Source organism: Protomyctophum parallelum (assembly GCF_964188405.1).
Source record: "Protomyctophum parallelum genome assembly, chromosome: 17".
In the NCBI taxonomy this organism is placed as follows: Eukaryota; Metazoa; Chordata; class Actinopteri; order Myctophiformes; family Myctophidae; genus Protomyctophum; species Protomyctophum parallelum.
Window position 1 is genome coordinate 35103943 of NC_139719.1, and position 20784 is coordinate 35124726.

The 20784-nt window shown below is 42.0% G+C and overlaps 1 protein-coding gene across 1 annotated transcript in view; it reads right to left on the minus strand.

Moving 5' to 3' along the window:
* Positions 1-464: 464 nt before the first annotated feature.
* ace (angiotensin I converting enzyme (peptidyl-dipeptidase A) 1) overlaps positions 465-20784 on the minus strand; it is a 37320-nt gene continuing 17000 nt past the window's right edge. Inside the window, exons 10-25 of the mRNA XM_083788029.1 lie at positions 20314-20412; positions 19446-19568; positions 17202-17407; positions 16922-17058; positions 13324-13482; positions 13019-13106; positions 10128-10271; positions 9736-9927; positions 8949-9046; positions 7845-8014; positions 6599-6822; positions 6187-6331; positions 5723-5821; positions 4292-4414; positions 3571-3755; positions 465-1516 (exon numbers count right to left, since the gene is read on the minus strand). Coding sequence (XP_083644155.1) covers positions 1323-1516; positions 3571-3755; positions 4292-4414; positions 5723-5821; positions 6187-6331; positions 6599-6822; positions 7845-8014; positions 8949-9046; positions 9736-9927; positions 10128-10271; positions 13019-13106; positions 13324-13482; positions 16922-17058; positions 17202-17407; positions 19446-19568; positions 20314-20412 — 2386 coding nt within the window. The 3' untranslated portion in view covers positions 465-1322. The remainder of the gene's footprint in view (positions 1517-3570; positions 3756-4291; positions 4415-5722; positions 5822-6186; positions 6332-6598; positions 6823-7844; positions 8015-8948; positions 9047-9735; positions 9928-10127; positions 10272-13018; positions 13107-13323; positions 13483-16921; positions 17059-17201; positions 17408-19445; positions 19569-20313; positions 20413-20784) is intronic.

Consider the following 20784-nt stretch of genomic DNA (forward strand, 5'->3'; position numbering starts at 1 on the left):
TCCCTATATTCTGAGGGAAACATACCAAAAATAGCCGATCTACAAGCTCACAATGCAACACGGCATTGTAAACCGTCTATTTTCTGTGTGTGTGTGTGTGCGCGCACGCGCGTGTGTGTGTGTATGGGACAAAGTAGCAAGTCTACGAGGTTATCTGTGAAATCCATGAAAAAGTTTAATCTGCAACACAATGTACAGTCCCTGCCTCATCTTCTCTCTCTCAGCTGAGGGTCATTTTGGCTTGAAAAACGTTGAAGACCCCTTTTGTAAAACAACTCTGGTTCGTCTGTTTGACGTGACCAATATGCACTTTGGAGGCAGATGTGCACAGCTGATTACACAACTTCCAGTATGAGAGCATTATATGTGTGATGGTGTTAGACACCAAATCCATGGTTTTCTACATGTTTTCTGTTCTGGTTATTTGTCTTTGTGTATTTCTTTCCCAGTCCACTCTACAAAAGAAATATAATTCTTTATTCTAGAAAAGCAAGAGGATTCACTGAAAATCAAATATTTGAAAATGCATACACAATTAAAGAGTTTACAAACATTCATTTTCAAACATTGCCCCTCCCACCCCATCAGCATTCAAATATTACAAATAAATTACAAAACAGTATGGTCATTTTGCTTTGCCAAAATAATCGGACTCCAAATGTATACAATACATATACAAGACACATAAGAAAGGCAGAACAAAAAGAAAAGCTAATTTGATCCATTGTACTGTACAGTACACATAAACATCAAAGGTGCACACTGAGGTTGGTATTGTGCTATAGCTACAGTAAGCGAGGCCTCACTTTAGCCATAGGTTAAACCAGTGGTTCTCAACCGTTTCTGGATCAGGGCCCACTTACAAAAGCATTCGGGCCCACCCATCTGACCAGGCAGCCAAAGGTGGATTTTCAGAGCAAGTTGCTTTTTTAAATCAGTCGATTGATTGTACGTGTTGCGGCTTGGATCAGTGGAACTAACATTGTATACTGTAAGATCTATCGGTTTCACAATTAAAACACAAATTTCAAGGTTTAAAAAAAAACAAAAAACACCTTTTTTTGAACTACTTGAACCAGAGCATGCTTATTCTTGGTGGAACAAAACAAAATAGCAGATCACAACTTTTTGTTGAAGCGATTTGGTAAAGATGGAAAAAAAAAGCAGTTGCAACTCAGGTCCAGTTTACTAAGTCTAGAGGGTTTAAATCTTAGTGTATTTGGGGAGGGGAGGGGGGGGGCACATGCAATATCCTCACGGCCCACCAGTGGGCCCCGGGCCCGGAGGTTGAGAATCGCTGCGTTAGACAGCTTTTATCACGACTACGACTTTAGCTCCATTTCGGACGAAGACCTTTTACTGTTTGACTTCCTGCTCTTGTAGACCAATAGGATGGTGGCGACCAGCAGGACCATGCCGACGACCAACAGGATCCACTGGCCAGCCACGGCAGCTTCCTGGTCCACGCTCAGACCCAGGAAGTCCACTTTAGCAGCAGCTGTAGGTGCACTATCAGCTGTACCACACACACACACACACACACACACACAGAGTCAACTGTCAGAGTGAGCAGCAGTTTTTATAAAACTAGATAAATATAAACAGTTGTATGCAACAGACACATTTTGTAGTGTCATTTAACGTCTTTGTCTTTTTTTTAAATGATATACAACGGGATCGCTGTAATCTTTTTTTTTTTTTTTAAGATATTTTTTTGCGGCTTACGCCTTTTATTGATTTTTGAAGGGACAGACAGTAGGCTGACAGGAAACGGGAGAGAGATGGGGGGATGACATGCAGTAAAGGCCGTGTCGGGTCCGGGAGTCGAACCCGCGGCACGGATCGCTGTAATCTTGACAGCTCTGATTATTGACAAAACTGTCTATTATCACTGAATCTATGACGCTGTCCATGGTTTCATGAAAACAAATGAACCCTTACGGGTCCATTTGGTTTCATTTTACGCTCTCAAGAGTGATATTATTGATCATCGTTTGTGTAATATTTCCATTGGGGTCCAATGGAAGAGTTAAATTGCGTTAAAATACGAACGAGCTTGTCATTTCCAAGTTCCGATGCTTCTCATAGAGGAAATCAAGAAATCACTTTGGCGTTTCCATTCGCGTTAATGCCTGAACAACTTTATTCTGTTATATGAAAAACGGATCGCTTGTGTAAAAATCTTTAAAAATCGGTTAATCTGTTAAAATATCTTCTAAAGACCATTAACATATTATTTTGCAAAAAGGGTTTAGTGTCCCTTTAAGGCCACGGGGAAGTACTACAGCACCCCCTAGGGGAGAGCAGAATCTTTTCTTGCTTACCTTTTCTCATTTGAAAACTTGAAACATACATTTTGAATTCCAGACTTTTACTTGTAACAGAGTAGTTCTATATTGCAGCTTTGATACCACCTTTTTCCACCACTGGTTGTCAGTGTGAGTGTGTGCGTAATAAATGGGACATGTCTCTCTCCATGCCCAAAGTGAGAAGTTTTAATACTTTCATTCTTATGTCTTTCATCCTCCTAAAGTTGGCTACAGAGTTATTATACTGATACTGATTATTACAATGTAACACTTTACAGCTAAATTAGTCGTGATTACATTATGAAAGTTTTTTACATTACGAGCCGTTATTACATTATGAGTTGCTACAACCCTATTCTGGGGCTAACATTCGCTGGAAATCTATCTACAAGCTCACTTGTAGATAGATTTTATTAGATTTTGGCGGCGGCGATTTGAAGGAGCCTAGAATAGAGGCCATGGGAATACAGTATTTTCCAAGGTGCAGGGTTTATGTGACATACAGTATACAGTACTACATCTACCACTACCCAGTGGTGTTTTGGTCGTAGCATGGGGTACCATGGCGGGTGGCCAGTAATTAGTTCACGCACAGATACGGCACGGTACAGTGCACAGTGAAGTGCACGGTATGGTGCACGCACGTGTGCATGCTAGAACGCGACACCCCCCTCTCACCTAGATTCATGACGTACCAAGTACCCAAATCAAATAACAGCTTTACCAACGGTGAGTGTCCTCATATACACAGAAAAGCAACACAGCATTATGGCTTCAGTATCTGTGGTATTCAACAATGCAAATGTAATTAGGACTAGAATATCTTTTAAATCATAGATTACATCTGCAGTGTGTTGACATCCATTCTTTTTATTATATCCTACACCAGGGTTCCCCTTGAGGAACATTAATTGGGGAACCCTGTCCTACACCTTTTTCACTTCCTTGAGAAGTTTTACACCTTTTTTTTTAACCTTTACTACGATTTATACACGATTTTTTACCTAATTAAAATGATTATTAATCACACATGATTAAGTTCATTAAGAAGATATTTTCTAATGCTGGTCTCGTCACGAGTTGACTCTCAAACACTATATCAGCTGTTCCGTTCTGTGACGTCATTACAATACCGTACCACCCCCCCCCCCCCCCCTACAATTGTATTGTAAATACATACGTACGTACTTGCATGCGTGCTCATGTGTTCGTGCGTGCGTTTGTGCGTGCGTTTGTGCATGCAAATGCATGTGGGACGTACTCGGGGGCATCCAGTCATACTCTGGCCATCCCAGCGTCTCCCCATTGTTGGCGTTCTGCACCTCGAGCCACTCAATCAGAGGCTGGAAGTACTTCATCAGGGACGTGGCATTCATTTTGGGCTGTCCGGTCATCTGTTGCATCGCCTCTGGCCAAGGTTTACTGAAGCCGAGCTTCATCACGTCCCTGCCAAGACCACAGGGTCACATTGGAATGAGGAGAAGGTTCAGTGCTACTCATGGTGGGTCAGAGAGTATAGTCACGGCGCTGATACACGCATATTTCACTATACATACTGTACATACATACAGTACATATAGCTGCATTACGTTTCTGTGTGAATACAATTTTATTTTGTCCAATTTTATACCAGAGCACTGTTTCCCCAAACACTGGGTTTATCTTTTTGCTTTACTACATTTTGTTTTTAATTATTATTATTTCAAAACATTTTCCAAATTCCGTGGATTCAAAACTAATTCAATGACTTTATCAGTAATTTAATAAAGATGAAATAAATCAAAAAAAATCCATTCATTTAAGTAAATAAGCAAGTATGTGTGTGTATGTGTGTGTGTGTGTGTGTGTGTGTGTGTGTGTGTGTGTGTGTGTGTGTGTGTGTGTGTGTGTGCGTGCGTGCGTGCGTGCGTGCGTGCGTGCGTGCGTGCGTGCGTGCGTGCGTGCGTGCGTGCGTGCGTGCGTGCGTGCGTGCGTCTCTTTACCCTAGCAGCTTTCCAGCCTCTTTGGACTTGTAAATATCACAGGTGTGTAGAGGTAATGGTTGGTTAGCAGCCTTACACAGAGCCTCATGGAACTGGAACTGAATGACGAAGCTGACAAAGTACCTGATGGAGACAGAGTCACATGGTTACCTATAGAGCAGGGGTCTTCAGGCCAAGGACCCCTTAGCTGAGACAGTGTTGAGCAGGGACCCCACCCCACACTATATACACTGTACAAAGGTTTTCATAGATTTCATAGATGGCCTCAGAGACTTCATGACAGCACTATCATCAGTGTGTATTTTTTCTCTTTCTTCTAATGATTCATGTTAAAATGTGTATTTTCAGATAGAAAACCTGCAAGGCAACTGGGTTGACTTTAGCTTGACGTGTGCGGCATGTTCAATGTCCAAAGCTGTTTGGATATGCAATATGCAACATCCACGTTCTTGCAGCACTCAAAAAAACAACATAAAACTGTACATTTTACAAAACAAAAACACTGAATACCACCATGACCACGCACAGTGATTGTGGGCATAGTTGAAGGGTAAAGTTAGGTCTGATAATGATGTACAGTACCATGCATGTATACCGTACTTTGCATTATTTCTGACCATTTTCCAAAGCATACATTTATTTTGGAAAAAAGGGGGTGAGGTGCACGCACACACACACACACACACACACACACACACACACACACACACACACACACACACACACACACACACACACACACACACACACACACACACACACACACACACACACACACACACACACACGTCATGAAAATATGCGCAGAATGAAAACCGTGTCTGTTTCCAATCCAGTAAAACAAAACTTAACCGTTATTCCTAATAAAAAACAGGTGGTGCAGATTCAATTTCCACATGTGAACAGAAGCAGCATGTTCTCTAGCCTACGTGCACATGTTTACTGTGCGTCAATCTTATCATCCATCTGTAATTGATTGTGTGTGTGTGTGTGGTGTGTGTGTGTGTTTGTGTGCGTGCGTGCGCACGTGTGTGTGTGGCTGTGTGCGTGACGTGTGTGTGTGTGTGTGTGTGTTCGTGCGTGCGTGGCCACATACGCCTGGTCAAATATAGGCTTTTAAAATGCTTAAGTATTCAAAAGTACAAATTGCAAAGTAGTAGTATACTTTATTTTTAATATCAATGCATCGCTGTAATAAATGTATTTAATTTTCCCCCCAAAATTCTAAGATTTCCCAGGAATCTTCAAGCTTGTGGACACGTTGTGAAATAGGGCTTAATGAGTGGTTAATATTCATAATGTATTTTCCCCAATCTAGAAATATATACTGTCAATTTGTGTTGAAATGTAGTGGAATACAAACAGTACACTCAAAATATGTATTTAAGTACAGTACTTCATTATTACTGTCCATCACTGCGGATAACCTACCTCACGTAGGGAACGTTAGCAGGGATGTGGAACTTTGCGCCGGGGTCAAAATCTTCCTCTGTACGGGTTACTGGCGGACACAAGCCCTGGTATTTCATTCTGTGAGGAGAAGATAAAGCATGATAAATGTTATCGAAGCATGATTATCAAAGTGAATAATTAATTCAAGCTGTTGCATGTGCTGCTTCCTGTCTGAGAGGTGGTCTGTGGTGTTGGTTCTTCAGAGTGTGTTGTTTCTGCGTTCCATCTATATCTGAATGGAAAAGGTCTAATATGTACCGAAAGTTATTAAATCTACCTTCTGTAGATGTATTTGTGTCTGGAATGTATTTATTTGGTGCTGGAGCAGTCTTTGACCATTTCATCTGTGTGCATGAAAATCCAGAGGATTCCAACTGTCTGAAATTGACCTGTGATAGTGCTTCACAGTAGCATGTACACAGTAAAATCCTGGTGTTGTTTACCTGAGGTTCCACCACTCTTTGTTGTACTCAGATTTGGGGATTCGTCCATCGAACACCTTCCATCTCCACTGGTCCATCAGGTAACCGAAGGGCAGGAAGGCAATCTTGTCCAGGGCCATGTTCATCAGGAAGTTGATGGTACTCTCTGATGATATGGAAAGATGGGAGAAGTGCCACGACTGAATTAGCTGTTGGGTGGACAAGGTGCTTTGCTATCCTTTTGTAAAAGACTTTACCATACAATAATCAGCTCAACCTTAACGACTTGAACCCCAGCATCCATATTCTGGGGGAAAAATTTCCAGACATAGCCAATCTACTTGTAGATCAGCTATTTTTGCCGAAGACATTTTGTGTGCACAGGAAAAGGTGGCCCAAGCAGAGACATCTCAGGTCCTGTTCGGTCACCCACCATGGTTGCTTTCCACATTTTCCAAGAGGCCTATTTCCTCCAGGTGCTTGGGCGTGGACACGGACAGAGCCAGCACGTCGCCGATGGCCTCGTGGAAGCCGGGGTTGGCGCCGCCGCGGAAGGACAAGGGCTGGTCCTTGTACTGCAGGAAGTACTGCACGTGGCCCATCTCATGGTGCACGGTGATGAGGTCGTCCATGGTGATCACTGTGCACTGCTTGATCCTGTTCAGCGAGGAAAACAACAACGAGGAAGAGGTACGTGATGCGGTCGTCCATGGTAACCACAGAGCGCACTGCTTGAAAGGGACAGTTGAACAGGAAGGTGTCTGATGTGTCATTTTCGATGAAAGCTTTCGAATGGGATATGTTTCAGTGTATTTGTTCAGGCCCGGCTCCAGGATGAAATGACTGAGGGGGCAGTTGAAAATGTTGAGGGGGCACATAATTTTTTATATACCGGTAGTAAGACAATATGTATATAAAACTTAAACTGAGGGGGCAGAATTTGTAACTGAGGGTGCCAGCTGGCACCGGGTCTGATTTGGTTCCATTTGAATACTCTGAAATGAACATTAGATTTTACTGTGAAGTTTGATTCGTCAGCACAGTGATGAAACACAGAGGTAAACGTAATAAAATGCAAAACATTACACAAACTGGTGACAATGTCAGTGACAACAGGTGACAATAGAGTGCAACAATGGTGTGTTTTCGGGTTTTCGGGCCAAACATTATGTTAATTAGTCAGGCTCAGTTAGGGTTTCTGCCTTAATTTTAAGGCCCGTTAAGAACTTTAATTGAAGCGTGTGGTCTTGCCAGTCTTAAAAGCAGAAAGCTTTTCTATTCTCAGGTACATTCCATTATTTAGTGGTCTGATGGACCAAATCACAGTCTATACTCAAGAATTCAAAAGTACAAATTACCAAAGCAGAATTTTCAATGGATTACTGTACTGAAATTTCGAAAATGCTAATTTTAAGACATTTTCAAAAATAGTGAAGATTGAAAATAGCCAATCTACAACGTCACACCATCACCACCACTATATTTAAAATAGAGCTTAAGTGGTTTATTCATAATATATTTTTGTAAGTTTGGATCGCTTCCTTGAAATGTAGTGGAGTCCAACAATAGTATCGCTATTTGAAATGTAGCGATGTGAAAGTCATGAGCTTGTACAAAAAAAAAACAGGACCGTATTCAAGTAAATGTACTTTTATTGTCCACCACTGTTGAGTTCTAACCTGAAGTCCTTGCGGTTGTAGAAGTCCCAGGCAGAGGCATGACACACCACCTTTTTGTCGTCCGGTTTCACCAGCATGGACTTGTCCCAGAACTCCTGGGGCATGGGAATCAGACCCAGAGACGTGAAGAAATTGTCCGATTCTTGGAACATCCTGGTGGCGTTCCAGCCCTGCAGACAGTGGAGAGAATCACAATCAGAATCAAACTTTCCTGTCACATCACAGGTGTAAAGAAGGAGAACGTGACATGTAATGCTGACAGTGTACGCACATGTAGGCCTACATTATGAATCTGTATAGAATATTATACATGATGCATATAATTTGTCCATATTTCAACTTTTAATGCTTTTTTTGTAAATTAATTCCCTAATTCATCGTGCAAGAGTGTCACACAATAGTAGTGAAAATAGCACACACCTACAGTACAAGCTCATAACGCATCACATTGCGAGCTTGTTTGACTACTTCTTAATGACATTCTTTTGATTTATTTATTTTTATAAATTGTTTTATTCTATTTTAGAGAAGCCAAAACCCACTGTTTGGGAACCACTATAGGGCTGTTTGCGGTCTCACCAAAAATAGAAGGCAGAATGAGAATGTGTCTCCATTGAGGCAGACAGTAGCAAAGCTGAGACGAACAGTGCAATGCAGGCACATGAGGAAGTCTTCTGGCAGGATTTGAACACTTGTCCGGGGGCGGGGTGTGTGTGTGTGTGTGTGTGTGTGTGTGTGTGTGTGTGTGTGTGTGTGTGTGTGTGTGTGTGTGTGTGTGTGTGTGTGCGTGTGTGTGGTTTGACCACAATGTCGTCAAAGGGCACACATTCTCAGCTCTCTCACATGCCAGTATTATTTCTGTAATACAAACATGCTGCCGTGTAAAGTACAGTATGTCACATTACGTATTGAACTCAACCAAACTGTTTTTATTTTTAGAAAAAGTGACTTCAGAGTTTACAACATAAAATAGATGGTTATGTACACATTGTACAGTATGAAAACGGAGCCATGAAGCTCACAGTGTTTGGTAGATTGTGGAGCAGGTGGCTCACAAACATGCACGTTTGCATGCATGCTCATCGCACACGTTTTTGTATTCACCTGTGCGACCATGGCCGGTGTGGCGTCGACCTGCGTAGCGTCAGGGAAGGGGATGACTAGGTCCATGATGCCAGACCACGTCTGCGCCCACATGTTCCCTGAGAGCACACAAGACAGTCAGCACAGACCTGGTATTTAACCCTCCTCCCTGCACACTGCACAGCAAAGGAAACTGAAGTCATGGGGGCAGTTATCTTCCACTCTGCCAATGTTAAACCCAGTGGGATTTGAGACTGTGAATCGGTCCAATCCCTCGCCATGTGGACCTGTCACCCACAATTGTCACGCTTGACGCCTCTGAAAGCATATTAAATCCCATCTAAACCCGAGAGCATGTACGGCCAACAGCGGGATATCAATGGGGGCATGCTCACACATAAAAGAGACTCTTGGCCATAGTGAAGAATCCATGTTGGATTCCTTAGTGGAATATTTCTTGAAGTGCTGCTTTTGTCCTCTGACCTGGCTCCTCTGCTCCTTTTAATATGGCACATCAGTTGAATATTTAAACAGTACAATGTCTAACGCCAGTGTAAAACCACTTGTGATGTATTGCCCAAATGGATAAAACATGGTATGTTTACAGCCTAAATTGTGGGTCCAATATACTCATACACCTAGTATATTCCCAGGCAAGGGTGGATTCCCCTTTGACTTAGCGGATGGTAGATGTTTGTTTTCCTATGTGGGAGACCAGGGTTCAAATCTAGGTGATTACTGAACATTGACATTGTGGGGCACACTGGATGAATGGATGAATGAATGTCTACCAAGTGACAGCACTCACCCAAGAGATGAGCAGGAATGGGTCCATTCAGGTTGATCCGCTCAGCACCATACTTTTTGTAGAGAGCTCTGCGCACGTATGCGTGCACGTTCAAATAGAGTGGCTGCAGCTCCTGCCACAGAGCCTCTAGGTCCTGCTCAAAGGTCTCTGTCTCGTACAACGATCGCCAATAAGCCCCATTGTCAGCGTGATCTACAGCCAGACATGGTAACAAATGGTTATAAAAAGGCAATCTCAAACTGTAAAATCCCCAGTGTTAATTTAAGTCACTCTGAGTGGGTCATTTGTATACACTGGACACATAATGGATACATTAACGCATACATTTTACTGTGTGAGCTCATAGGAGTGCAGACTTTGTGAGAAGCAGTGCTTTTACATATAGGCCATACCATTGGCTTTTGCAGCTTGGTTGGCCAACTCAACATATCTCTCGAAATCCTTGCGCAGGACTTTGCCGGCACTGTCTCTCCAGCCCTTCCAGGCAAAGAGCAGTTCATTGTAGTCTCTGGACTCGGCCATGATCTTCTGGAGATCTGAAGGGAAAAACACCTTAAATTACTGGGGGGCAGTGGTAGAGAATTAGAGAGTTCATCCTTGATGTTGCCCTAAAAGCTCAGAGAGCGTCCTCTTGGTCTGGCGTGAGGGTGCATTAATTATCTGCGTTTTTGGGAGATGCATCATCTTCCCTGATTGGCCAACCCAAAGCGTTGGCTTCATGGATTGGCGAAGTGTCACGTCACATTTGTTCCACTTGGCCACAATGGCCAGTATAGGTCTGTTGGCCAACCTCAACTGATTGGCCAAAACTTTGCTTAATACATTAATACTTCGCTTAATGGCCGCATAGCCAATATAAGTGACAGCAAATGCAATGGAACAGAAAGTAGGAAAAAGCCATAATGTAGAACAATGTGATAGAAGAATGGCAGTGATGTTTTGATGGAGGAGGAGAAGGAAAGTGTCAAATTAAAATAAAAGTGGATGAAAACAGAAAGTACGGTATGAGAAGTAGGAAAGAGGAGGTTATTGCAACAGGTATGTATGTATGACCATGTAATCCCAACTTGAATCGTTCCCAACATGCATGGCCACAAGTAGGACAGCACCCAATAGGAGCCGGTGTAGAACATTATAAAGCGCTTCGGTAAAATGCACTCACTCTACTTTCCTGCTAGACTGGTGTTCTGTATTCGTTTCATAAATGAACCACGATGACAGTCTAACTGTCTCCACCAGGCCGAAGGTGTGGGGAGAGAGTATGTTTTGCACTCCGTCCGTCCGTCCGTCCGTCCGTGTGTGTGTGTGTGTGTGACTGTGTGTGTGTGTGTGTGTGTGTGTGTGTGTGTGTGTGTGTGTGTGTGTGTGTGTGTGTGTGTGTGTGCGTCCGTCCGTCCATCCGTCCTTCCGTCTGTGAACAGCTAATCTCCGGCACCGCTAACCCGGGCGATGGCAGATTTTGCACACACACTCCCTGGATGCCAACGATGAACCTCTGCCCCAAAATTTCCAGAACGTCCTGTTATAGCACCACCAGGAGGCCGCTTTGTGCAAAACAAGTTTTAGGACAGTACACCTACATATTTTGTGCAAACATCACGCAAATTGGTACACAGTCTTTCTAGAGCCATTCAACGAAACGGGTCTTTCAGATTTCTCAGACTCCATCCTGATTGGCTAAGATTGGCTTCCAAAGTTCGCAGGAGTGCTCAGTTTCAAACAAAATGCTGCAAATCATGAACACATCGTGTGATTTCCGTGATATTGTGCACGCACATTCCCACTAGGCAGAGGAAGAAATGCCACATGAACATTTTCAACTCAGCCTCATGGTGGCTCTATAACTGGCCGAAAAGTGTTTTTACCTCTTAACTGCACGGATCTGTGGATAACTTTGTATGCCAACTCCCTAAAGGCCAAGGAAAAACCTTTGCCTGGAATTTTTCACATCTGCTCTTTATAGCACCACCAGGAGGCCGATATATGTAAAACACATTTTCTAATATTACTCCTTCAGATTGTATCCAAATTTCACGCAAATCGGTACACATGCTCTTCATAGTCATGTGATCAAGACTGGTTTGTTTGATTTCTCATAATCCACCCTCATTGGCTACGATTGGCTTCTAAACTTTTCAGGAGTAGCCCACTTTGTACCCGTTTTGTACAAATCGCCACAACTACTCAACGCAGCGTCCAATTGTGGTGAAACTGTGCATGCATATTCCCACTAGGCTTTGGAAGAAATGCCACTTGACTTTGACCACTTGAGTTTTCAAATCAGCCTCATGGTGGCGCTACAACAGGCCAAGCCGCGTCACACACACACACACACACGTTTTCTTTATATTGCTCCTAAACATTTTGCCAAACATCACACCCACACTCCTATCCTCCTGGTAGAGACCTGTGCCCAGAAGGGCACTTTTTCTAGTTTAAACTAAGTTGCTGCTCTCTCTCACTAAATGTTGAGCAACGCCTATAGGCAGCCCAGGGAGTCTTCAGCTGGCATTCCACTGAAATAGCTATACTGGCCACTATTGAAGACAACAAACAGTTGGTCTGGTGTTCCTTGGAGCAAGTTAGAATATGGAGATGTTCACCAGTTGGTTTTAGGCGGTCCTAAAACCCTTTCCTTGACATGCACGTTTGTGTTTAAGACCCAACGAAATGTTTGTATGTGTGTTAGTGTTCCCCAAGCCGAGAGGCTGAAGGAATGGGCTATGGCTGCCATGGTTGTTGCGTTTGTACTTTGTCTCCGAAAATAAAGTTTACTTCACTGGTAAACCACCCGGTCATGGAATTCAATTTAATTTTAAGAATGAAAATGAAATTGAATTCTACAAACGGGTGGTATACCAGGCGACTTTCAAACTACTGTAGCTCACCATCCATTGTTCAATGTTATTCATTAAGCTATTAACATTAAAAGGTATATTCAGTGATTTCAATTAATTCAAATATCACTTATTTTTTTGTTTTGTTGTGATAATCCTCTCTACTATAGAGTGCGCTGACCATATAAGGAGTTCCTCCCTGTCCCCAGTTAACCCCTGGGGGTCAAAAAACCTTAGGTTTCGTTTTTGGCTCTCTATCCTGATTGGATGAAAGGCTTTGGGTCCCAGCCAAAAACTAAACCTAAGGTTTTTTGAGTGAAATCACTGAATATACCTTTAAGTTCTGTTTCCCCTCAACAGGCATACAAACACCAATTTATCAAAAGTGTACACAAATCACATAGAACATAAAAACCTCTAAAATGTTGAGAGGTTTGTGATCGTACCTGGATCCAATGGATGGCAGGTCCCATTCTCTCTGCAAACCTCAGCAACACTGTATTTGGTCTCCATGGTAGATAGTAGATTGCTATACTGCAAAGGCCAAAGGTGACACAATGTGCCTTGTGTGTTATGTAGATGTTATTTTTGGTGCGCAACACTGGCTTGCAATCAAGTAAAATATAGCAAAGTTATAACATAACCACTTGAACCCCAGTGTCCATATTCTGGGGGGAACTACAAGCTCGCTATGCGACGCATTGTCTCTTCTTATTGTCCAAAACATCCCTGAGGTCTTTCCTTCCCTTACCTCCTCTAGTTGTGGTGGGGGTAGCGCTGCGCTCTCGATGTCACGGAGTTCCTTGATGATGCGTTTGACCGACACGTCCTGGAAGTCTGTGGTGTCAAAGTTGCGTGCCTTCTGTCCATAATCCAGGGTGTGTTTTGACATCTCCAGATTCTTCTCCAGCTATACATACAGAATAAAGAAAAAGACTAAGAGTATGAGTTTGTGTGTGTGAGGATGGAGTGATGCATAGTGGACAGACAGACAGTGCGGTCCAGGGTCTCCCAGGGGGATTGTAGTTTGGTTATTTTGAAAAACATGTGAAATCTTGCATTGTGAAAAAAATATATATAATATATATATATAATATAATTTTCAATAAAAAAGGTATTTTAATTAACTCTGTCTCGGAATCTGGCGGCCATCTTGCTTTTCTCTCCATTGTAAATGCGCAAGAGAACCCTGGCCGCTAGGGGCGCGGGCAATATTCTGTTGCGCCGTTTACCGCATTTACAATGGAGGATTCAGAAACAGAGTGGATTAAAATACCTTTTTTATTGAAAAATAAGCATGTGCAGTGTTTAATCTGATTGCGAACACCTCACAAACAAGTGGGGCAACATTTAAAGCAGCTTAGATTTTGCATTTGTACAAGGTAAGAGTGATTTTGAGGCACAAACGTTCCTTTTCGACGTTAGGGGCGGGGTTATCTTTTAGACTCTCGTAGAGAGATTCGTCAGAATCGAAAAAAACCTCTACGAGAATCTAAATGTTTGGGCTAGCGTTGCATGTTGTGTTTAGTTAGCTTCAGTATTAGCTCTAGTGTTGTGTGTTCGCCAGGAGGATCTGCTGCTTTCATTCCAATGTCCTCCTGAACAACTTGTTCAGGAGGACAGCGTTGGTTCAGAACAAGCGCAACACACTTTGTGCACCACACACCAGTACCGTCTGTGTGTGTTGCTACTGAGCAAACGTCAAAATCCGGACAGGGTTGGAGTGGAGTGCATGGAATGGTATTCTGCTGTAGCCTGGTTTCCAGCCCATAGACCCCGCCCACTCCATTCTGCTGCTGAGTTTGTACGGGTTTATGTGAGCGTTCATGCACCCTTTGTAGCGTTTGATTATTTTTTATTTAATACTTTATTATTGTCAGGCCTGACTGGCATCCCAGCAACCAATTTATAGGTACCATTTCAAACCGCTACATAGGCCTATTGATAACAAATTAAAATCGCCAATTTGTTTTTTTGGGGCAGGATGGATTTGACAACTTTAGCTTAAATGTAATGGATAAAAGTAAAAAGTAGTCAGAAAAATATGTACTCAGTAATAAAGTACAGATACTCGAAAAAAGTACTTCGTTACCGTTACTTCCCATCTCTGCAGACAGGCAGGCAGGCAGGCAGGCAGAGAGACAGGCAGGCAGACAGACAGAGACAGGCAGGCAGACAGAGACAGGCAGGCAGGCACACAGGCAGGCAGACAATGTACATTAGTTTGTTTTATGGAAAGTTGTATGTGTTGAATGTGCTAATTGCACAGCATTATTTAAAAGAGAGAAAATGGCCAAACCATAAAATAATGCACATTGCACTTATCTTTTCATACGTTAGGTGGAAATAAAGCAGAAAAGTATAAAGTATCATAAATGTTGTCCTTTTATCAACTGGCCCCTGGCCCCTTGCCATTTTCATAATGAGGCCCACATGTTCAGCTATTTGAGTATCCCTGGTCTAGAAGATGAGTTATTTAGTCAGGGGATATTAATGCAATCTGGTAATAAATTCCTTATCAAGAATTTTCTTCACCAATGTGTTTGGAAGGGTGTCTACTAACATATCCCACATTGCTTTATATTAAACCACCCTAGGGGAACTTTTGACAGCTGCTGAAAGTTGGGGTACCATCAACAACCTATATACAGTAAGGCAAAATGTTCATTATGCTTTAAGTAGCATGTGACATGTCAAACTAGGGAGTTTTCATGATTCTGAATGCATTCCAAGCATTAGCTATGCACGAAGAACACTCCTTGGGCTGAAAACGGCCATAGCCGTCATCACAAAATGAGGTCAGCACATTTGGGCAAGTGGATATATGGCCGAATTTAGCCCAAGGGGTTTGACCCCTAGTTTGGCAATAGACTCCCTAGTTTGGCCATAGCCACTTGGTATGGTACCCGACTGTTATTAGACACCTTTACAAACACATTGGTGAAGAAAATTCTTGGTAAGAAATGTATTCACAGATTTGACATTATTCTGATAATATTCCCTGACTAAATTGGTAAAATAATAGCAGGTCCACCATTTTTGAAAATGGCTGCCATTGTCACAGGATAAATCTAAATAGTACAACTGTATTCCTCCTCCTTGAAAATGTAGGATTAGTCACCAGAATCAAGATCCTAGGTGGTGTAGAACTTGAGTTATTGGGAAAATTTGAAAAATGTCTACCATGGTCACAGGACAAATCTAAATAGTACCAATGTATCAAACATCCTTGAAAATGTATGATTAGTCACCAGAATCAAGATCCTAGGACTGGTGTAGAACTTGAGTTATTGTAAAATAACAGCAGGTGGCGGCCATTTTTAAAATGGCTGCCATGGTCACAGGGCCAATATAAATAGTACCGCTGTATTCCTCATCCTTGAAAATGTGGGATTAGTCACCAGAATCAAGATCCTAGGTGGTCTAGAACCTAAATCAGTTCAACTTGTCAACTCCGTCAGATGTTCGTCAACTCCGTCAGACGTTGGTCGCGTGATGTTTTTGTTAATTTCCAAAGAAATAGACGATTCGATGTCAAATCCTTTGTGCTTATGTATTGAAACACCAACTGAAATGATACGTAATGATGATTTTTTCTTTTTTTACATGGTTTTCATGTTAAAATGTGAAAATAAAGGTTGAAATGACGGATTTGAGAAATTAGATATTTCATAATAGTGTGATATTGGAACAAAACAATATTAAAAGAATTGTATTACTTAACTTGATTACTGAAAGCCATTATAAGATAACTGGGGATTATATTATTGTTGAAATTATCAAATTAAAATAAAAGGGATTCTGACGGAGTTGACATGAATCAGTTATGAAGTGCATAAATGTCCCATTTTAGAAAGAAATGTTATGCGAAAAACCTGTTCCTTCTCAAGATTGGTAGTTGAGACCTGTGTCTACAAATACATCCATTGGATTTGAATGTATCCGATTTGACAGTTTTGTCCCTTATCTCATATATGTGATATATATAATGCCCTACATCGTCATATTACAATGACACACAAAAGTAGCCGATCTAGCTGCTGCTCAAAAATAGCAAACATAAAAGCTTGTGTCACTTCGGGCCGCGCTGCAAGCTTGTATATCTGCTGCTATATATCCGCTACGTATAAAATATGGATAAATGATTGTGATGCTGTATCAACACATTTTGCTGGGGACCCCCGGGAGCCCCTCCCCAAGGATCCCTGGGTGTCCCTGGACCCCACTTTGAGAACCACTGCTCTACGCCACCTATAGACGCCCAAGTGTACGTCAAAAGGGTCTTTTTTTTATATACGCCAAGCGTCATGGTCATCTGACAAAGCATAGTTTAGCCTTGAGGGTCTCACCATGGCGTCTTTGTTGGCGTCATTGATGTCAGTGTTGTACGCCCAGGAGGCCTCGGTGTAGGCGTTCCACACCACCTCCGCTGTGCTGTTGTACTCCTCAAGGAACTTCTTGGCCTGCTGCTCATCCGTGTTCTTATCTGGGAGGACAGGTTCAAGGACATGGGATGATTCACTGGTGTGTTTGTGTTGTGTTAGGTCGAAGCTTAAACAATGGAGATTTTGGGTGCTATGTACTTTATTTCTTAATCTCCATTAAACCGTCAGCTATAGGCTCTATTACCAACGCCCGCTGGGTAGCCCTCTGGCACAGGTGGGACCCAGTTGAAGTCAGGCCACCCCACGGTCTCTTCTTTGTTCTGCTCTTTGAGCCATGTGATGACGGGATCAAAGTATCTCATCAGGGCACCGGCGTCCATCTCGTTAGTGCCCAGGGCCTCCTGGAGCACTTCAGGCCAGGGTTTGGAAGAGCCAGCCTTCAGCACCTTCCTGCAACATGGAATTTTTCTCACTTCAACTTAATTGTCACGTCACAGATTTACAGGTGTGAAAACAAAAGTCAAAAGGACTGCATACACATGGACATGTTTTATTTACAACTTAAACCCTGGGGCTCTATAATAGGTCTATTAGCATTTCCCTCTACACCAAATCTACTTTCAAGATTTCAAGAAAATGGTCAAAAATAGCTGATGTTGGCCATTAGCCAATGTATAAAATCAAATGAAAACGGCTAAAAGGGGAAGGGGGAAAGGGGGCTTGTATATCAGATATTTGCCAGCCGTTGGTCGAGGCTCCATGAAGTAGACAGGTCCACAAGTACATTTTTATGTACCTTGAAAGTGCAGTGCAAGTCAGTAACAAAGTACAACAAATAAATAATACTGGCCAAAACAACATTCCAATAAAACAAAATGAACACTTGAAAACTATATACACTCAAGAGACAAGCAGGAACTGTTACAGGCTTTTCCCTGGCTTGCAGTTCTCCCCTGTTGCCTCTTACTCAACCTGCCTCAAGTGAGACTGAACTGCCTTCACCTGCAGCAATCCTGCTCTTAAACAGGTGGGGCACACCATCCTCTAATTATTAAGTGGTCATTAGTTAACTCACCACATAGCTAACTAAGCCTATGAGTAATCTCACTAATCTGCCACCTCCCTATACAGTACATTAAAGGAATATTAAATATACATTTACATTTCACAGGCCCAATTCATTTACAGAGCCTAACAAAAATAAGACATAAACATAAACAAACACCCCTCTTCCTCTACAGTACTTGGCCCCTCCAATCTAGAGAGGAGTGCCAGCACTGCAGAGGAGAGACAGGTGACAAACATAATTCAACTTCAGTGTCAATAAATACAAATATAAACATATTTAAAACTATTTCAATCATTGTGTTAATTACTAAAAATGTCATTGTACAATATATATGAACCGTCACTTCCAATCCAGCTGGTTTGTCAAGTTGACTTAGTTAGCAGGTCTGTGTGCAAGATCCTTGATATTGTCTATAGACCGATTCCGTACCGGTTTCATGGTCGCAGCCTACGTATTTCCTGTAGGCGGACTCAACGTAGCTGCGGGGGTAAAACCCTCACCAGGCGCACGTCTTCCACTACAGTGAACGGCAGAGTGACTGATGTTAGTTTGCCTCAAACTTTACTCCTTTACCTGCTTTTTTACTAACACTAACATTACAAAGATGCCCAGAACATCGAGATGAACCTGTGTAGTTTATGGCTGCTCCAACAGTAGTGGCAACATAAAAATAAAATAAAAACGGAATGTCTAATATCCACCGCGGTGGCGGAGACCAGAGCCATTGAGCAATGGTTGAGACAAAGCAGTGAAAGATACATAACGCCAGTCTTACCCAATACCAAATATTTCTGTTTTATTAACACAAGGCTGCTGTACTTTATACCTCATACTTTAAATGCTTAGTATGAGGTATAAAATACAGCAGCCTTGTGTTCATAAAACAGAAAGATTGGGTATTGGGTAAGACTGAAATTATGTATCTTGCAGGATTCTTCACTGCTTTGTCTCAACCATTACTCAATGGCTCTGGTCTCAGCCATCGCGGTGGATATTAGACATTCCGTTTTATTTTATTTGTTATGTTGCCACTACTGTTGGAGCAGCCATAAACTACACAGGTTCATCTCAATGTTCTGGGCATCTTTGTAATGTTAGTGTTAGTAAAAAAGCAGGTAAAGGAGTAAAGTTTGAGGCAAACTAACATCAGTCACTCTGCCGTTCACTGTAGTGGAAGAGGTGCGCCTGGTGAGGGTTTTACCCCCGCAGCTACGTCGAGTCCGCCTACAGGAAATACGTAGGCTGCGACCATGAAACCGGTACGGAATCGGTCTATAGGGCACGGGCTGCCCGTGACAGGCTGAATGTTTCCCTCAGAATAGGGACACTAGGGTCCAAGTGGTTAAGAATTATGACACCCATATTTTGATATTCTATGATGTTTGTGAAATAGGTAAACTCCTGTATAAGAGCACTTACTCTAAGATGGCTCCGGCTGCCTCTGAACGGTAGATGTCACATGTGTGCAGGGGACCAGTCTGGTTGGCTGCCTCGCACAGTTTCTCGTGGAATTGGAACTGCAGGATGAAGCTGACAAAATACCTGCAGGGGAGCCAGTCGGTTGCTGAGTTGTCTCATTCATACCAAGTTGCATTTTGAGGTAATTTATGCAGCAGGGGACAAAGTACATACTCAAATAAATAAGTATTCAAGTACAAATTATGATGAAAAAACAAATAAAAACTAAATCAGACATTTTCAAAAGTAGTGAAAATACTGAAAAGAAATGTAGTGGCGTGAAAGTCATCAGCTTTCCAAAAAAAGATTAAAATATCAGTTTTACATTTATAACCTTTACAGCACAAGATTGATTCGATCTGCACTGGAAAATGTTAGCATTAAAATGAAATCAGTAGCTCAAATGTGCTATCATTGTAGAACTGTTACAATATTAGGTGTTGGGAGATTTTCAGGCAAGACGACCTCATGAATATTTATTTGGCATTTTGTGTTGGTTGCATACCAAACCCCCCACGATGCAGAAGTGGATAGATTCGATATAGTCACTGATATCTACATGCATGTCATGCAAAAGTGTAAACTTTGTCTTTGTCTCTTTGTCTGTGTTAATTAAATCCTGATCCAGGTGAAATTGGTTAACTGCACACAAAAAATAATAGAAAAAGAAAGAAGAAATCTGTGGACAGTGGAAAAAATGACACCTGGATATAGGTTTTGTAATATTGATGTCACAAAAATAAGTAACAATAATAAAGAGAAAAAACAATATGTTGCTACATTTGGCTTATATTCTACTATGCAGTGCTGCTGGTCGATGCTACTATACCTGATATAGGGTGTGTTGCCAGGAATGTGGTATTTTGCTCCAGCATCAAAGTGTTCCTCTGTACGCTTGATCGGTGGGCAGATTCCTTGGTACTTTGTCCTTTAAAATGGAACAGGAGAAGGGCAAGGCGGATTCACAACACATTGGTGTGTGGCAACTCAAAATGATCCTTTCTGTCTCCATACTGTATGGCAACGTCGTGGACCCATTTGTATGGTTTCGTGAGTAGATAAAAAAGTAAAGAGAAAAAAAAATAATACAAAAGAATACAAAGAATACAATACAAGACATCAAATTTCTCTTTTGGGTCTCGAGCTAAAAGGTTTGGGAACCACTGCATGACTCAGTAGAATACAGTATATCATTGTTGTGGGACAGAAACCTTTTATTGCCATGCTTTTCTTTTCTTTTTCTTTTTTTCATAAATTGTTGCCCTACTTAGTCATACAATAGTGTTGCGCAAAAGTAGCG